The sequence below is a fragment of the Lepidochelys kempii genome, chromosome 18 (genome assembly GCF_965140265.1).
Source record: "Lepidochelys kempii isolate rLepKem1 chromosome 18, rLepKem1.hap2, whole genome shotgun sequence".
Classification (NCBI taxonomy): Eukaryota; Metazoa; Chordata; order Testudines; family Cheloniidae; genus Lepidochelys; species Lepidochelys kempii.
Window position 1 is genome coordinate 20051520 of NC_133273.1, and position 18662 is coordinate 20070181.

The following is an 18662-nucleotide window of genomic DNA, read 5'->3' on the forward strand; positions in this document are numbered from 1 at the left end:
ATTTTTTTTTGTTGAAAATTTTGAAGAAAAATGTTCCTTTTGGCTCAACCCTAAACTAATTTTTTTTAATTGTTTTTGAAATTGCCAGTGAACCAAAGACTATGATCGAGTTCTATTTGTGGTGGCACCCAAGAACCCCCCACTGAGTAGAGATAATTAACTTTAGCTTGGGCTCTAGAATTTTCAGTTGCTTTTGATTCCAGACTTGACCCCCTGTTCTCGGCTAGGTCAGATCACTATTGATTTGTCAGCTGTCTGCAGTTGTATAACATGGTTAAACAGCCTGTCTCCGTGTGTTCAGTGAACACGAGCATTTATTTTAACAACATCTACACCTGCTCTGACAGATAGTCAGGAATCAACTATTTATAAATAATGCAGTTCTGTAATATGCTTTTGTAAGTTATTAAAGAGATCTTAATAAATATTTAATAACTAGAAATAGCCATTTTTAAACGTGCTTTTTAATTTTAAAGAAGAAAACCATTTAAGTAGTTCAAACCCCAAATTTGCCAATATATGTAGGATAGATGTTCTCTCTGTTCTAAAAATGCAGTAGCTGTGTATGGAAGGGATGTGATGTCTTGGCTTTTTAAAGAGGAGAGAGATTCTTGAAAGTTAATGTGGGTCAGACCTAAGAGAGGCTATCCCAGGAACTGGATACCTTCTTTTTTTGTTTGCAGTGTTGTTGTAGCAGGGTTGATCCCAGGATATTAGAGACAGACCTAAAAGTCGCAATTCTTCAACAACAAAACTTCAAAAACAGATTCCAACAAGAAACTGCAGAACTGGAATTAAATTGTAAACTGGACACCATTAAATTAGGCTTGAATAAAGACTGGGAGAGAATGGGTCATTACACAAACTGAAAACTATTTCCCCATGCTAATTTTTCCCCTACTGACAGGTTTCAGAGTGGTAGCAGTGTTAGTCTGTATCAGCAAAAAAAACGAGGAGTACTTGTACTCCTCATTCTTTTTTTCCTACTGTTACTCACACCTTCTTGTCAACTGTTTGAAATGGGCCATCCTGATTATCACAACAAAAGTTTTTTTTTCCTCCTCCTGATAATAGCCCACCTTAACTGATTAGTCTTGTTAGAGTTGGTATGGCAACCCCCATTTTTTCATGTTCTCTGTGTGTGTGTGTGTGTGTGTGTGTGTGTATAAAAATATATATATAATATGTCTTCCTACTGTATTTTCCACTGCATGCATCTGATGAAGTGGGTTTTAGCCCACGAAAGCTTATGCCCAAATAAATTTGTTAGTCTTTAAGGTGCCACAAGTACTCCTCATTCTTTTTGCTGATACAGACTACACGGCTACCACTTTGAAAGGTGGGTGAGGTATCTTTTATTGGAGAAACTTCTGCTGATGAAAAATAAAGAGTACTTGTGGCACCTTAGAGACTAACAAATTTATTTGAGCATAAGCTTTCGTGGGCTAAAACCCACTTCATCAGATGCATGCAGTGGTGCATCCGATGAAGTGAGCTGTAGCTCACGAAAGCTTATGCTCAAATAAATTTGTTAGTCGCTAAGGCGCCACAAGTACTCCTTTTCTTTTTGCGGGTACAGATGAACACGGCTGCTACTCTGAAACCTGATGAAAGATACAAGCTTTCAAGCTACACAAGTGGTGTTAATGTGTCACTTCACCGTGAATGGTCCCTTGAAATATGTGTTAACTACTTATGCTAAATAATCTGTTCTACCATGACACTCTGAGTACATCTCCCAGCCATGAAGAATAGCTCTGTGTGGCTCAAAAGCTTGTCTCTCTCACCGACAGAAGTTGGTCCAGTAAAAGATGTTACCTCACCCACCTAGATCTTCTTTTTTTGACATTTATTTTTTAAAATTATGGTCCCGTCCACCCACACCTCATCCCTCACACTATCAATGACCGTTCAGGAAGTGGCATAGCTTTCTGTGTGTAGAACCGTTGCCCTCTAGAGGTGCAAAGCTTTCTTAGCCTGGAAAACTCTATTGTGTGCTGCATTAAGAGTGAGGATAGTCTAAGCCTCTCTATAGGGAACAATCCTGTAGATTTTAATAGAAAATAGCTGTTCTATGAGGGGTTGTGAAGCTTTCTAAAGAATTCTCTCCATGCTATAGAACGCTCCAGGCTTACATTTGAAATTTTATATTCATTTTTATAGTTCTAGATCAACCCTATTGGCTTCATCACTACTCAGTTCTGTAGGATTTTTCCATATGACTTGGAGCATTTTAGATTTCTTCAGTTGGTTGCAGGGCACCGCGGGTTTCTTTGGGTTATCCAGCAAAGTTTATCCCCTCTCGGTTTTGGAAAGCTGTTTGGTTGGCATTGTGTTGGATGTGAAAGCGCTTTGCTGACCACAGCAGATGGGTCTAATGCACAGTGTAAGCTTTAGGTTTTAACTGGTATATACCAGTTTTTTACTAGTGAAATAAACCAAACCAGCAAATGTTGGTTAAATCAAACAGACACCTGAGGATCGTTCCTGCCTGTCGCCATCTTTCTCCTTGTGCTCATCATGACACCCTTGGTTTGCTGCCATGATCATTGCTGCACTAGAGGGACCCCTGAACAGTGGGGCTATGTGTATCAGGAGCAGCAAAATATGTACTGGAAATGACAGAACGAAGCAAAGACAAGGCTGTGGCGTGGGGCTCCCAACCTTTACTTAATATAGTGGAGTCCTGTCAAATTTCAGTCATGTGACGTAACATGTAGGGACCAATATTAATGTCCCTAAGGCATATCCTCCCTATTTCAGCCTCAGGATATTAATGTCCGCTATCTTCATTGGCCAAAGATATGCCAGCAAGCCTGCTTATACTATTTAACTGCACTTTTACCTACCTGTGCTGTTTGGTTTCTTTTTGTCTGCAGCCAGAGACGGGACAGAGTCTGCTCTTGGATGGTTATAAATCCAGAGGTACTCCACGGGAGTTGTTCCACTTTTATAACACTCCAAGATTTGCTTCTGACTGAGAATATTAAGAAAATAAAAAGGAAAAGCATGTTTCCCTCTGCTGTAATGTTTGTCATGGGTCTTTGTTGGTACTTTGAGTTGTTTATGTAAAAGCTATTTATGAAGAAAAATGTCTCTCCTGTTGATGTCCATTTAGAGGTCTCTTTCTGCTTTTAAGGGTGAGATATTTTTATTAGCAATTTGTATAGTGAATGCTGGATACAGGAGGATAATCTGTCATTGCACATGAATAATGGAGTGTGGCAGTCTTTGGAAATGCAAATTGGGACTATGGAGGAAAAGGTGTTTAGCAATCTACTTTGTTGGATTTTACTAGCTTTCTGTATAAATTGTTTATTAATGACTTTGGCTTCCATAGCTGAATGCACACAGTTAATGACGCTGCCAGGTGAGCAGCATTGTCGGAGACACAGGGCTTTTTTTCTGGCTCCAGCACAGAGCAACTGGGGCGTGACATATACACTGGTGACTTTTTTTCTTTTGAGCAAACAGAATTTGTGTTCCACTGTAAAGTGCATTTAAAAATTTGGGGGTTTTAGTGTAAGGAAAAAAAGTGTCTATTCTCTTGTTTCACATTTTTAATTTTATAATAACAGTTATGTATAAAAGTGTACTCAGCCCACTAACTAAATTGCATGAACTTGAAGCACTGCCACTTTAGAGTTTATCATTAGCCACAAAGGGCTTAGGGAAGGTTGTTACATGCAAATTAGAAATGTTCTAGACAGGTTACTTAGCAAGCATCTTGGAACTAAAGCTAAACTAGGTTTAGAAACAGAACTCTGCTTCCCAAGTCTTGCTGGGGCTTGAGTTTGTGCATACTTTTAAACCTAGCTGTTTTCGTAATGTATCGTGGAGTGTAGTCCAGGTCAGGGCTAGGCAAGTCCCTGTAGGGACTGCACTAGGGAGAACAGGCTGTGTTGAGCCAATCAGGGAGACAGAGAACCCCAGGTTCTTGTCTACATCCAGTGGCCTCAGTGAAGAACCTCCCTTTAGAGTCCTAAGAAGTCTTTTCTCTTTCTTACTGTGAGGTATCCTATCATTACACATCCGAGCAATAATACAGCCACTCAAACAATAAGCAGAATTGTTTGACCTGATCCTATTAATCCTAAAGAGTAGACAGCTCAGCTATTGTGAGAGAAGTAACTCCCATCAGTATCTGCCTTGCAAAACAATCAAATATTGATGCATGACACATAGTTTGTCACCAAATTTTTGCCACAATGGACAATGTAATAAAGTTACCATAGACTGGTGCATGGGTACTTTATGTGGTTCTTGTGAAAGTGACCATGGATTGTGACTATACCAGTGGAAAAGAGCAGTTAATAAGATCATGCTGCTGACTTCAAAGGTCTTGCGTTGAACTGGTAGGGGAGATGTTGGTATCAGTCTGAGTTATGCTGAGGTTTTAGGAGGGATTTTTCAAACTTCTGGTTGTATTTCAGTGTGGTTCTCTGCAGCACTGCTGTCCTGTCTGCTATCCTTTCATAGTCTCTCTCTCTCTTGCTCTCTTCTTCCTGTAGAACAAACCTGAGGATGACGTGGAATCTGGAGAAGACTCAAGCACCAACAAACGGTACAGCCGATCGCTGATGGGCAGCTTTTCCAAACGCAAGGTTAGTCTCTCAACAGATAACTTGCACTGGATAGCAGAAGAAGCACTGAGCTCCCAGATCATAAAATCATAGAATATCAGCGTTGGAAGGGACCTCAGGAGGTCATCTAGTCCAATCCCCTGCTCAAAGCAGGACCAACCTCAACTAAATCATCCCAGCCAGGGCTTTGTCAAGACTGACCTTAAAAACCTCAAAGGAAGGAGATTCCACCACCTCCCTAGGTAACGCATTCCAGTGTTTCACCACCCTCCTAGTGAAAAAGTTTTTCCTAATTTCCAACCTAAACCTACCCCACTGCAACTTGAGACCATTACTCCTTGTTCTGTCATCTGCTACCACTGAGAACAGTCTAGATCCATCCTCTTTGGAACCCCCTTTCAGGTAGTTGAAAGCAGCTATGAAATCCCCCATCATTCTTCTCTTCCGCAGACTAAACAATCCCAGTTCCCTCAGCCTCTCCTCATAAGTCATGTGTTCCAGTCCCCGAATCATTTTTGTTGTCCTCCGCTGGATGCTTTCCAATTTTTCCACATCCTTCTTGTAGTGTGGGGCCCAAAACTGGACACAGTACTCCAGATGAGGCCTCACCAATGTCGAATAGAGGGGAACGATCACGTCCCTCGATCTGCTGGCAATGCCCCTACTTATACATCCCAAAATGTCATTGGCCTTCTTGGCAACAAGGGCACACTGTTGACTCATATCCAGCTTCTCGTCCACTATAACCCCTGGGTCCTTTTCTGCAGAACTGCTGCCTAGCTGCTCGGTCCCTAGTCTGTAGCGGTGCATGGGATTCTTCCATCCTAAGTGCAGGACTCTGCACTTGTCCTTGTTGAACCTCATCAGATTTCTTTTGGCCCAATCCTCTAATTTGTCTAGGTCCCTCTGTATCCTATCCCTACCCTCCAGTGTATCTACCACTCCTCCCAGTTTAGTGTCATCTGCAAACTTGCTGAGGGTGCAATCCACACCATCCTCCAAATCATTAATGAAGATATTGAACAAAACCGGCCCCAGGGCCAACGGTTGGGGCACTCCTCTTGATACTAGCTGCCAACTAGACATGGAGCCATTGATCACTACCCGTTGAGCCCGACAATCTAGCCAGCTTTCTATCCACCTTATAGTCCATTCATCCAGCCCATACTTCTTTAACTTGCTGGCAAGAATACTGTGGGAGACCAGATCAAAAGCTTTGCTAAAGTCAAGGAATAACTCGTCCATTGCTTTCCCCCCATCCACAGAGCCAGGTACCTCGTTATAGAAGACAATTAGATTAGTCAGGAATGACTTGCCTTTGGTGAATCCATGCTGACTGTTCCTGATCACTTTCCTTTCCTCTAAGTGCTTCAGAATTGAATCCTTGAGGACCTGCTCCATGATTTTTCCAGAGACTGAGGTGAGGCTGACTGGCCGGTAGTTCCCCGGATCCTCCTCCTTTCCTTTTTTAAAGATGGGCACTACATTAGCCTTTTTTCCAGTCATCCGGGACCTCCCCCGATCACCATGAGTTTTCAAAGGTAATGGCCAATGGCTCTGCAATCGCATCCGCCAACTCCTTTAGCACTCTCGGATGTAGCTCATCTGGCTCCATGAACTTGTGCTCATCCAGCTTTTCTAAATAGTCCCGAACCACTTCTTTCTTCACAGAGGGCTGGTCTCCTCCTCCCCATGCTGTGCTGCCCAGTGCAGTAATCTGGGAGCTGACCTTGTTCGTGAAGACAGAGGCAAAAAAAGCATTGAGCACATTAGCTTTTTCCACATCCTCTGTCACTAGGTTGCCTGCCTCATTCAGTAAGGGGCCCACACTTTCCCTGACTTTCTTTTTGTTGCTAACATATCTGAAGAAACGCTTCTTGTTACTCTTAACATCTCTTGCTAGCTGCAACTCCAGGTGTGATCTGGCCTTCCTGATTTCACTCCTGCATGCCTGAGCAATATTTTTATACTCTTCCATGGTCATTTGTCCAATCTTCCACTTCTTGTAAGTTTCTTTTTTGTGTTTAAGATCAGCAAGGATTTCACTGTTAAGCCAAGCTGGTCGCCTGCCATATTTACTATTCTTTCTACACATCGGGATGGTTTGTCCCTGTAACCTCAATAAGGATTCTTTAAAATACAGATGTGTGTGTGGAGGGGGGGAAGGGGAGGGGAGAGAGAAGGAAGATATAATACACAGTCTGACAGAGTCCCACTCCAGTGGTCAAGCAGGCAGGATGACCAGTTGCCTTTACTCTTAACAACTTGCTTAAGTTCACATCAAATGCCGACAAACTCAAGCTATCAGATCCAACCTGAAAAGCAGTAAGGTTAATTTAACCTCTTGTAGAGCAGTTTATTGCAATGTGACTTAGAGTAACAGTGGAACAAGAGAATCCTTTTCTCACGCCCTCTCTGATCATAGTAATCATAGTAGCACCAATAATAATTCCCCTTTAGACAGCACCTTTCATACTAGCATCTCTAGTCCCATTATGAAAGGCTCTAACCCCAGGCTGTCTTGTCCATGTGTTCACAGATCAGTTCTGGCGTAGTGCAGTCTCTTGTAGTAAAAGGTTGCCATTTCCCATTCCCTGGAAGAAACATGCTCCTTGAAAGAATGAAGCAGAATTGCATGGGGCAGCGTGGTCAAATGCTTGTCTGATGAGTGTGGCTTTAAAAGCTAGCTGGCCTGGATCAACTCCTGTGCCAAAATTTTCAAAGATGACTAAAACTCTGGGTGCCGAACTTGAGGGGCCTGTTCTTCACAAAATGGATGCTCAAAATCTGGGCCCCTTTCAAAGTCCCTCAAATTGGGTACCCATAAATCTCTAGTCACTTTTGAAAATCTGGGTCCAGAATTATTTGCCACCATATGCAAATGCGTCACCAACATGGCTCGCTTGCATGTGAATGGTTAACCCCAGACGAGCTGATCCATCCTCTGACAAAGGCTTCCCAAACTTTTATCACCCTTTTCCTTTTCTAGCACCCTCTTAGAATTTTGCAGACATCTGTTTGGTTGTTCCCCTGCACACAACTTTTCAGAACAAATCCTAGGAGGTTTGCTCCACTTTGCTTGTAGCACTCAGGCACACATGACTAGATCTGTTTTTATTTTTCACACACACCACCCTTTAAATGTTTACTTGGTGCCCAAGTGAAACCTAAGACTTTTCTGAACAATGATGCCTGTTTTGTACCGTGGTTTTGTTTCCTTTATGCAGAAAAAAGGAAGCAAATTGAAAAAGGCATCCAGCCTGGAAGAAGGTGAAGATGACCTAGACTATCAAGGAAACTTAGCCAGGGGCGCAGTGCATTATAGCAGGTTGGTAACAAGGAATCCTGGCCATTTAATGCTCTACAGAGGCGTGTACACAAGTGTAGCAAGTTTGGAAGCTATAACCATGTGATTGGAAGCCCATGTACAGGTAGATCCAAAATGTTTGTGACTCCATCATCAGATTAGTCTCCTGACACGGCTCTTCCTAATTTGTCAGTGGACGACTGAGCCAGACATGTTGTTCAGACCTGGCTTGAGGTTTCACTACTTCGCCCAGCTCTATTGTGAAGATGTCTCTTAAGTTGGTGTAGCATTTTAGCCATGGGAGCCTTCCTGTAGCACAGGGGGTTTGAGGTGAGCGTACGAAGCCCATGGCTGTTCAATTTGTTAAATGGCATTGCACCTAAGAGTCGAAGTGCTGCTTTGATTTTGAAAATCATCCCTTCAAAACACCTGAAGCCAAAGCTTTTTTTATGAGATTATCTGATGGGTTCCAGACTCTGGAAGCAAGAGATCAGATGGAAATCAGGTTGGGAAGCTTAGGAGAGATTCATTGGGGCTACCAGGAGAGCTGACTGGAGGGCAGAAGAGGGTGTGTTGGAAAAAGGCCAGTGGAGTAGCCAGCAGCCTTGTCAGAGAGCTCCAGGATCATAAACCCACTTGGCACACTGTGGTGTTAACCAGAAGCAAATGGAAAGGATCAGGGCACCAAATTCTTTAGTATTTAAAATATACGTCCTTTAAGGACTAGTAAAATCATATCAGTTAGAGGTGAAAAAGACCTTTTAAAGGGCAAGTCCACCGTTCAACCTCCTGTCTAGCAGCACAGAGTATCTGCGACACACCAGATCTTAAAGTATAACTCTTAGTCAGAAGTTCAAGTCTTTTCTTGGCCATTAACATACAAGAAGATGAGGCTCTTTGGCCCAAATTTTAAAACATATTTAGGCATTGCTGTGCTCAGTGTTGTGATGCTTAAGTCTCATCTTCCAAAGGGATTTAGGTGCTCAGGAGCCAACAGCCCATTGACAGTCTTTCTGTGTGCTTCCAGAGCTGGTTTAACCAGAAACCTGTACTTTTACAATGAGTCTTCATGTGGTGTCCCTACAATTATGGCATAAGAATGACCATACTGGATCAGACCAAAGGTCCATCTAGCCCAGTATCCTGTCTTCCGACAGTGGCCAATGCCAGGTGCCCCCGAGGGAATGAATAGAATGGGCATGGCAGCATGCCTTATTGGAAGAGACTCCTCCCTGTATTTCATTACCGTGCCAGTTATTTAAAAAACTAACGTTTTATGGGGGAAAAATTGTCTCTTGATCAGTTTATGGGAAACTGTTTGTTTTATTCACCCAGGATGAGCAGACAGAAGAAAACAATGAAGCTTTCCCGGGCGCTCTCTGACCTGGTGAAGTATACAAAGTCTGTTGGGATCCATGATGTTGAAACCGAAAGTAGGTTGAACTAAGTGTCTGCTAAAAACAAACTGCCGTGCATAGAGCTTGAAACTGGCATGGAAGGTTTATGTTCTTTCACTTAATTTTGATGATAAACGCTTTATTCCAAGAGGAATTTGACAGTAGAGCTGCATGCAATAAATCTGTGTCATTTCAAAGTGGCCAGTCATCATTTGTTAAGACTTGGAGTCTGCAATGTGAATCTGGATTTGTGCAGGAACTTCATTAAAGTGGATAAAAATAACCACATGTTGTAGTAACCCGTTGGCTACTGCCAATTGCTAGAAAGGCTGCTACATGCCAGTTCATACTTTAAGAAGCAGGACAATTCTGAAAGGACATTTATGCTACTCCCAACTAGAATTTGTGGTGGTTTGGAGAGGAATCACTACATGAGAAATTTTAATCTTCATTACAAAGCAATAGGAAAATCTCCAGAACTTTGGCTAAGTATATGAAAGTTCAGGGGCTGCTTCAAAACAGTTGATTCTGCAGAATGAAACTGCTTGGAGAGTTTAGCCCTCCTTGTATGTTTTCTGCACCTGATCCTGAGCAGAACCAGAAATTCCAAATGCCACCTGTGGCAGAGAGAAATATTCAGGGATTAGGGGATTTCAACTTTCCTCAAGCCATCCTCAAACCTCAAATATTTGGGTCAAGTTCTGTGTGATGGTTCAGATCACTTATTGTACCTGACCTGGATTTCCCATCACTAACTCTTCCATGCATGAAGCAAAATGTGGTGATGGAAGAGAGAGAAAACCATATCTGATCAGGTTGTGTTTGCAAGAGGATTATTAGTAACGGATGGGATGTTGTTGAAGGGGATTGTTTTTAAGGGGAAGCCATCCCCTTCTAACTTTCTTCTCTCCTTGCAGTCTCTTCCAGTTGGCAGGTCTCATCTTTCAGCGAGACAAAGGCCCACCAGATACTCCAGCAAAAGCCAGCACAATATCTGCGTTTCAACCAACACCAGTTGTCCCGCATTTACCCATCTTCCTATCGCGTAGATTCTAGCAATTACAATCCCCAGCCCTTCTGGAATGCTGGCTGCCAGATGGGTAAGCAAAAAGGACTTGTTTTGTTTTATTTTTGTAACTAGGTGGAAATCTCATGCTTGAATGCGGTCCCAGAATCTATCTTTGAAAGACAGGCTGAACAGAAAGCACCAGCAAAGATCCCTGGGTTACCTGGTCATCCAACTCTCCTGACATCTGGGTCTTTGGTATCTGGGGTATTGTCTGTGTCTCTAGTAGGGTAGGATGCCTTGAGTATTCATATGCCTAGTGGTAACTGGTGGCTGAGACATGGAAAGCAATGCCCTCTTGCCCACTTGCAAGAAACCCTACAGACAGGAGGAAAGACTCTTCTTGGGAGTCTCTGTCCCTGGAGCTGTGCTGTCTTGGGTTTAGGAGGAGAAGAGAGTCCCTTTTCCAACATCTCTGGCTCTCTGTCACCAGAGAACAAAGTTTAAAACATACGTCAGTTTTCTTTCCCGTGAATGCACTGAACAGACTTAATGTTGTTGCCTCCTTCTTTGCAACAGTCGCATTAAACTATCAGTCAGAGGGGAGAATGCTGCAGCTGAACCGGGCCAAGTTCAATGCCAATGGGAATTGTGGCTATATCCTCAAACCGAAGTGCATGTGTCAAGGTAAGGAAAAGCCAGCCAGTAGGGACTGCAGAGGGAGAGGAAGGTTCCTGTGGGTGGGAATGGTACTTTACAAGGGAAAGATGTGTGGTGCTGCTATGCATTGTGGGACAGGCCAGCAAGCGATGGGAATGGAAGCAGTAGAGTGAATAACTCATTATGTTTGGGCGTGACTTTTCCAGCAGTTTCCAAAGTTGTTCGAGTAGTTAGTAGGGGAGTGTACGTGTACAGCTGCTGGGCGCTTTCCTCCAGCTTTTCCTTCTCCCTTTGAAACTTCAGGCCTTATCCTGCTCTTACGCTGGCGTGAGTACCGTTGACATCAGTGAAGTTGTTCCTGAATTACACGGGTGTAAGTGAGAGCAGGTTTGGCCCAATATCCCCAAGTGTCTCTGAATGCATTGGGATGGAATAATTTTCCCCTAATACATGTACCATAGACTTATTCGTTAGTACTTCTTGAAAGTAGAGACTGCAAGTACTGTCACATGGGCTGTGTGTAACTGTAGGCCCATGATACGTCATCTAAGGTAGTCACAGATAAATGAAAGCTAAATGAGGCCCATATCTCCCCACACACGAGAAAGACTCATCCTCTCTACAGCTTCCATATTTCAATCGGCTGGAGTTGTGGCAGTTTCCCCCTGAATGGAGTTTGGATTGTATTGCTCCAGGTATGGTGCCTTAGTATACATGACTGCAGCAAGGAACCTACGAACTACACACTAACCACTGCTTGCATCCAAAGTGATAGAGGGATTGGGATCAGTATATAAAATATCTGTTTCCTGGATCTCTATAAGTCTTTCACACATAAGGCACCATCTTCTCCCCTTCAGCCCAGCCAAGTCAGGCAAGAATTCACAAACTCCCACAGCATTAAGTGCTGTTCCGTCCTTTCTCTTTAAGGAAGACGGAATCCCAGTTTAGAGCATCAGCTGACAGGTAAATGTAAGTTTGGCAGGCTCTTTAGCCTCTGGGGTGACCAATTGCTCTCCCTCTAAATCCACAAAACACAGCATGGGGAACCAAATGTTATCCTGCTAGGGAGATGCCGTAGTAAATAAAGCTGGAATAGCACTGACAGGTATCCAAAGTGGTACAGGGATTGGGACCCAGCCCTCACAGGAGACACGTTTCTTGGTCCTGCTGCATGTGGGTTTATATAACTGTTTGTCATAATAATCATCAGACTTTGGGGTGGGGTTTTCAAAACTACTTGAGTGATGTAGGAGCCACAAGTCCTATTGAAAGTCAGCAGGACCTGGGTTTCTAAGTCACAGAGGGAATGTCTACACCAGCTGACTCAGGCTTGTGGGTCTTGGGCAAAGGGGCTGTTTAATTGCAGTGTAGACATTCGGGCTCAGGCTAGAGCCCAGGCTCTAGGACCCTGCGAGGTGGGACGGTCCCAGGGTTCTGGCTGCAGCCCAAGCCAGAATGTCTACACTGCAATTAAACAGCCCAGTAGCCCGAGCCTGCGTCTGCTGGTATGGTCCAGCCATGGGTATCTAATTGCAGTGTAGACACACCGTTAGACATCTTGAAATTTACACCCTTTGTCAATTATATTTTGGAATTTTAGGGGAGGGGGGCTTTGTTTGTTGAGTTTTTTTTTGTGCAGTTCTCACCACTGCAGTCTTATCATCACTGTGGTGTTCATTACCACTTCCTAAGGGAATGCCATGGTAACCTTATCTACTTGCAAAAGCAGACATGCAAAAATTATACAGCAATTGCCATTATAGGCACTCAGAAGTTACCAGGGGTGCACGTTTATTAAGTCTAGTTTAATTAAATCAGTTACACTAATGTGTTTCAGAGCGGTAGCCGCGTTAGTCTGTATCAGCAGAAACAACGAGGAGTCCTTGTGGCACGTTACAGACTAACAAATTTATTTGGGCATAAGCTTTCGTGGGCTAGAACCCACTTCATCGGGTTCAAGCCCACAAAAGCTTATGCCCAAATAAATTTGTTAGTCTCTAAGGTGTCACAAGGACTCCTTGTTGTTTTTACTAATGTGCTTGTGGTTAGAACAACTCTTAAGCAGAGCCTTGTGCGTGTGGAATGTTTTATGGGAGTGCATAGGTCTGTGCAGGTGTGATCCTCCTTTAGGCCTTACACTACTACACTGTATGGGCTGCGTAATGAACATCTCCCGTGAAGGCACCCAGCTGTTAAGGATCTATGTGTTTGTTTCAGGTTCTGCTGAAGCAGATTTGTCCCTGAGAAAGATGAAACCCTCATTTTTATTGGGTTGATTTCTCATTTAATTCGTCATTTTATCTCTGTCTGTAACCCTTTATCTAGAATCCTGCATATTTCTAATAATGTGGCCTTGAGCAAAGTATTTTAATACTACCTTAGTGTTTGAGGTGTCATATGTAAACAACTCCCAATTTTCTTCATTGATTTGATATCTGCCCAACCCTGGACTTTTAAATAAATTGAATTTACTATCCTATCTTCTCTATTGCAATGTCCCATCTCCTCCCACTGCTCTACAACAGTACAGTCCATTACTATCCCATGCCTGATCTTGTCTTCAAAATGCTCTTTTAACTTCAGATAACAGCTGACTGATGGTTTCTTTCTGTTCTAGTATAAGTCAGGTAGAGCACTTACTAGCATCCTAAGTCGAGAGTTTCAGTGTGTTATGAATTATTTCACCTCAGCAAAGTTCCAGTGTTTATGATCTAAAAGCGATTGGTGCTGGTTCCAAAGCCATAAAATTCAGGTCTGGATTTTGAAATCCACCACACACAATTATGGGGTGTTCAGTTCCAAGTTTCGGTTTGGCCCCACCTCTCAGTGCCACCAGATCAGTAACCTACTACCTGGTGATTAATTTGGTAACATGCAATATTTGCAACTAAAGCTTTTTCCAATTGCCTTTGTAAGCAATTAACTTGTCCTTGGCGCTCGCTATGCTGAAAAGTATCCAGAATGCTGTACCAGTGTGTTATCTGCTTGTAAAGATGTTAATGACTATGGTGCATTTTTGGATGTTTGTACCTATAAGTGCTTGAGGGGACCGGGTGGGGCACCTTCCTAAGTATAGTTTGTAACAACTGATTGTAGAGTCAAATAAGCAGGGAAAAGAGAGAGGAAGAGCTCGAGGAAAATGTCACCATCCCTAAAATAGCACCAGACCTCCTTTATGTTCTGCGGATTCTTGCCCCACAGGTGTCTTTAACCCAAATTCTGAAGACCCGCTCCCCAATCAATTGAAGAAGCAGCTGGTGTTGAGGATAATCAGCGGGCAACAGCTACCGAAGCCCCGGGACTCCATGCTGGGAGACAGAGGAGAGGTGGGAATGCTGAACGAGGGATGAGGCTCTCCTATCCGAGAGTGTCTGTCTCTCTGGGAGCTGGTCTGGACAAGGCCTTAACTTCCTGCATTTGTTTCTGTGGGGAAACACTGAGCTTCACTTGGAATATATCATGCAGCTCATTAGCTTCAAAGAGCACCAGGTGCCTTTCCTCCCTTAAGCATTGTGGAGCTAGTCCATTTTGCCTTATTCTCATACAGTGCCTCTAGGATGTGTAGGAAAAGCCAAGATGCTTGATTACTGTGATGGGTCCCTATTCACTGCAGTGCTCTTAAACTCCCAAACAGAGCCAGCAAAACCCTGCGTCCCCTAAACTTGCACAAAACTACTGAGCTCCTCAGCAAGACAAATGAAGCTACTTGAGGGTCCCTCTTGTCCTCTGCCTGTGTGAGTGCTTGTTCTTTGAAAGCCTCTGGCAACTCTAATTGAAGCAAAATCAGCCAGTCCATAATGAGCAAAAAATTTAGCCTCTTGACAGTGTTGGGGCTTTTTATTTCTTCTGCTGTTCTGTATCGAATGCTTGTGGAGTATGGCCAGTGTGCCTATATTAATTAAACATTAGTTTTCAGAAATGTGAAGACCGAGCAACTAGCTCCTAATAAAACTTCCCCTCGAGCCTTTAGCCCATTAGAACTAGAACTGAACCTCTGAGTGGTTCTGAAATGCTTGGATTTGTCACGAATACTTTGAAATACTCTTTCCCTGAATGCTTAGTGTTGAGAGATGTATCAGTCTGGAATGGCTGTCATAATCCAAATGAAGATTCTGGCCAGAAGCAGCAGGATGGTATGCGGTTGAATTGTTGGATTGTCCCCTTAGAGATACAGATTTCAGTCCTAGTTTTTCCACAAACTCACTGTTGGGCAAGTCACATAACCTCCCTGTGCCCCAGGTCCCCGTCTGTGAAACTGGGATAATAGTCTCCCTTTTCCCCACCTTTTGTCTGTCTTGTGTGCAGAGAGTGAAAGCTCTTTGGGATAGGGACTGTCTCTGCATCTCTGCAGCGCCTAGCACAATGGGGCCTTGATCTCAGGTGCAGCCTCTAGGTGCTCCTGTAATACAAACAATATTTATTGGTGGGATGGGAAGAGCTGCTAATATTGAAAGATTAATGGGCTATGGGCTCCACATAGAAAATAATGAGTCAACATCTTCCTTTCACTTCCCTTTTTTATTGCCAAGGGCACTTAGGCTGTGCACAGGTTGTCTTCTCCTCAAAATGTTCATCTCCTTTCTCTCCTGCCTGTCTATTCCCCACCCTCAAGTGAGGCAAACCTCACTTTTTGACATCACAGTTAATTCTCTGGAGGGGTTTGTGATGTCACAAGCAGAGGGAGGTGACAAATGGGTCCTTTTGGCAGGAATAGTTCACTAATAAAGTTTTTTAAAAACAAAACAGGGGAAAGGTTGAGGGTGGGAAAAAGCAGAAAATAATTGAGTGGGGGTTGCCCCAAAACTCTGGATTCCAACAACCATGATGGTCTGTATATCTGGTAGAAACTTGGTAATTCCATCCCATGGGAAATTACAATATTTCAGCATTTGTTTTTGTCCCAAATCAGGATGAAAAAATCTACCTTGGAATTTTTTTTCACAAAATGAAATAGGCAACTTCTTATAGAATAGAAAAGTCAAAACAATAAAGTTGAAATGAAATGTTTGGATACGTGCCCTACATGACTTAGAAACACCATTGACCCATGTGCCCTAAAGTCCCTCAGGCCTGACCTACACTAAAAAGTTTGGTTGACCTACCTACATTGCTCCGGGCATGGAAAAACACTCACCCCTGACCAATGTAGTTAAGCCCACCTAACTTCGCTGTGTAGACAGTGCTGGGTCAGTGGAAGAATTCTTCCGTCGACCTAGCTACTGTCTCTCAAGGAGGTAGATTAACTGCAGGGATGGGAGAACCCCTCCCGTTGTCAGAGATAGTGTCTCCACTGACATGCTGCAGCTGTGCTGCTGTAGAATTTCAAGTGTAGACAATCCCTTAGCTGCTTTTGGAAACCCCACCCTTTATTTTATTGGCCGTGTGGTACGACCTAGAGGCCCCAATCAGTTATCAGGGCCTCGTTGTCCTAGGTACTATATACACGTTGTGAAAAGAGAGGCCCTGCCCCAGAGCCTTTTGCAGAATAGAGCTATATGAACAAGGTTCATATGTACTGAACATTCAGCTGTCTTGCAAGCAGTAAGGAGGGAGGTAAGACACTTGTGTTTTTCTTTAGTGACAAAGTATCCCGAGTGCTGAACATTTGTTTTCTGCTGAACACCAAAACTCTAGCATATAACCATTACTCAGTCCAGCCACTCTGTGTTTTGTTTTGCTTTTGTCATCCCAATTTAGCTGGTCTCAGATTTGAGATGATTCCTTATCGTTTTTGTCAGTTTCTTGGAGAGCAATTACTTGAAAGGCTCTTCTCCCTGCTGAGACTGTATTGAACGGTGGTTGTACGTACTCTGTGTTCAGCATACACTGACTGAAAGCAGTAGCAAGCTTTCCTAGGATCTAACTAATTGTTAAATTACTATTCTTCATCCCCACTATTCTTAATTTTAGTTCCTAGAAGTCCCAACTGAGATCATGGCTCCATTGTTCTAGACAGCTATAGACACCCAGCAAGACACATGCCCTGTCATGAAGATCTTCAGTCTAAACTGATAGCAGGAGGGGGAAAGGAGGCACAGAGAGCAGAAGTAATTTGCCCATGATCAGAGACTAGAGCAGAACCCACATGTCCCGAATCGTAATCCATTGTTTTATTCACTGGATCAGGCTGCTTCTCTAGTCACCCAGATCTTCCACAACCAGAAGTTCCCTGAACTCTCTCAGTTTATGTTGTCTTGCAAGCTGTCTCTTTACAACTTCTTTGCAATGGTGACCACCTGAAGAAATTCTTAAAGCTTCTGCTTAGATGTACACTGAGTTGAAAGTTATTCAAATAGAGAGAACTGTTAACTTGCTGTAAGCTCTAACACCCATTTTGAATCAGTGGGGAAGTAGTCACATCATGATGATGAAGGTTATTATATTTTTTTAATGTGATGTAGTCCTACATCTTTTAGCAGCAAAGCAACAAGTTACCCATATGACCCTGGCTGTTTCATCTGCAATAGCGTGTGATGCCCGTGTGGTGAAGCTAAGGATATTACTTGATTTCTATCTTTTTCATTTTTTTAAATATTCTTTCCTTTCTCTTTTCCAGATTATAGATCCATTTGTAGAGGTAGAGATCATAGGGTTACCAGTGGACTGCTACAAAGAGCAAACTAGAGTAGTTGATGACAATGGTAAGACCATGGTTTGGGTGTTTTGTTTGTTTTATTTCCCCCTTGCCATCTAGTACACACTTGGACATGAAGTTCGAAGGGTCATTTTGTCACACGGAGGCAAAATGGGCCAAATTTGGGATCCATTGCAGCAAAGCATTTAGCACATGCTTAAGTGTTGTTAACTTCAGTGACGATTACACGTTGTTCCTATGTGTTTTGCTGAATCAGGGCCTAGGTAAGGGAGTGTTGTGTAATTACAGTCTTGATGCAATGAGATCAGACACACAGATCAGTCTGTATATTTATGTCACACTCCTCTTCATTAGTGGTCAGGACAGGAGACTGGAAGCCAGCAACTTCTCAGGTTTATCCATTCCTTGTTCTCCCACTTGGTAGACCTTCGGAGAAGATAAAAATGTTTGAGAGACATTAAAATCCTGTGTTTCTTACACCATCGCAGCTCCAACTGATATGAGTGGGAGTTCCGGATGTGCAAGGAATACAGAACCAAAGCCTTTATGGTCAATTAGAGTGACCATTGCTATGTAGGAATTGATGGATCTTCAGAACAATATAGCAAGAACTAAATGGGTTTCTGGTCCGTAGCTGGGGCTGCTTGGGGCTGCTGCAATATAAATAACAAAAGCTGATTCTCCAATTCCCAGGTTTCAATCCAATGTGGGAGGAGACTCTGGTGTTCACAGTGCACATGCCAGAGATTGCACTGATTCGCTTTCTGGTGTGGGATCATGATCCAATTGGGCGGGATTTCATTGGACAGAGGACGATAGCTTTTACCAGCATGATGCCAGGTAGGGCCGTGCTCTCTGTCTTGATGACCTACAGGATTGATTGGCTGAGGCCTTGTTTTATAAAATTGTGACAATTAAAATATACCCAAGGGTAGCTTTACCACGTGCACATAAATATGAATCTGCACTGGGGAGGAGTCGTGAGCCAGTGGCTAGAGCAGGAGACTGGGTATTCAGGACTCCTGGGTTCTGTACCCACATCTGTCACTAACTCATCCTGTGACCATGACCAAGTCACTTACCCTCCTCTGGCTGGATTTTCAAAGGTGCT

At 43.2% G+C, this 18662-nt stretch overlaps 1 protein-coding gene across 1 annotated transcript in view; it reads left to right on the forward strand.

Annotated features, from left to right (window-relative positions):
• PLCH2 (phospholipase C eta 2) overlaps positions 1–18662 on the forward strand; it is a 109023-nt gene that overhangs the window by 67495 nt on the left and 22866 nt on the right. Inside the window, exons 12-19 of the mRNA XM_073316846.1 lie at positions 4512–4604; positions 7811–7911; positions 9226–9323; positions 10205–10387; positions 10873–10980; positions 14158–14282; positions 17513–17597; positions 18245–18391. Of these exons, the coding sequence (XP_073172947.1) occupies positions 4512–4604; positions 7811–7911; positions 9226–9323; positions 10205–10387; positions 10873–10980; positions 14158–14282; positions 17513–17597; positions 18245–18391 (940 nt within the window). The remainder of the gene's footprint in view (positions 1–4511; positions 4605–7810; positions 7912–9225; positions 9324–10204; positions 10388–10872; positions 10981–14157; positions 14283–17512; positions 17598–18244; positions 18392–18662) is intronic.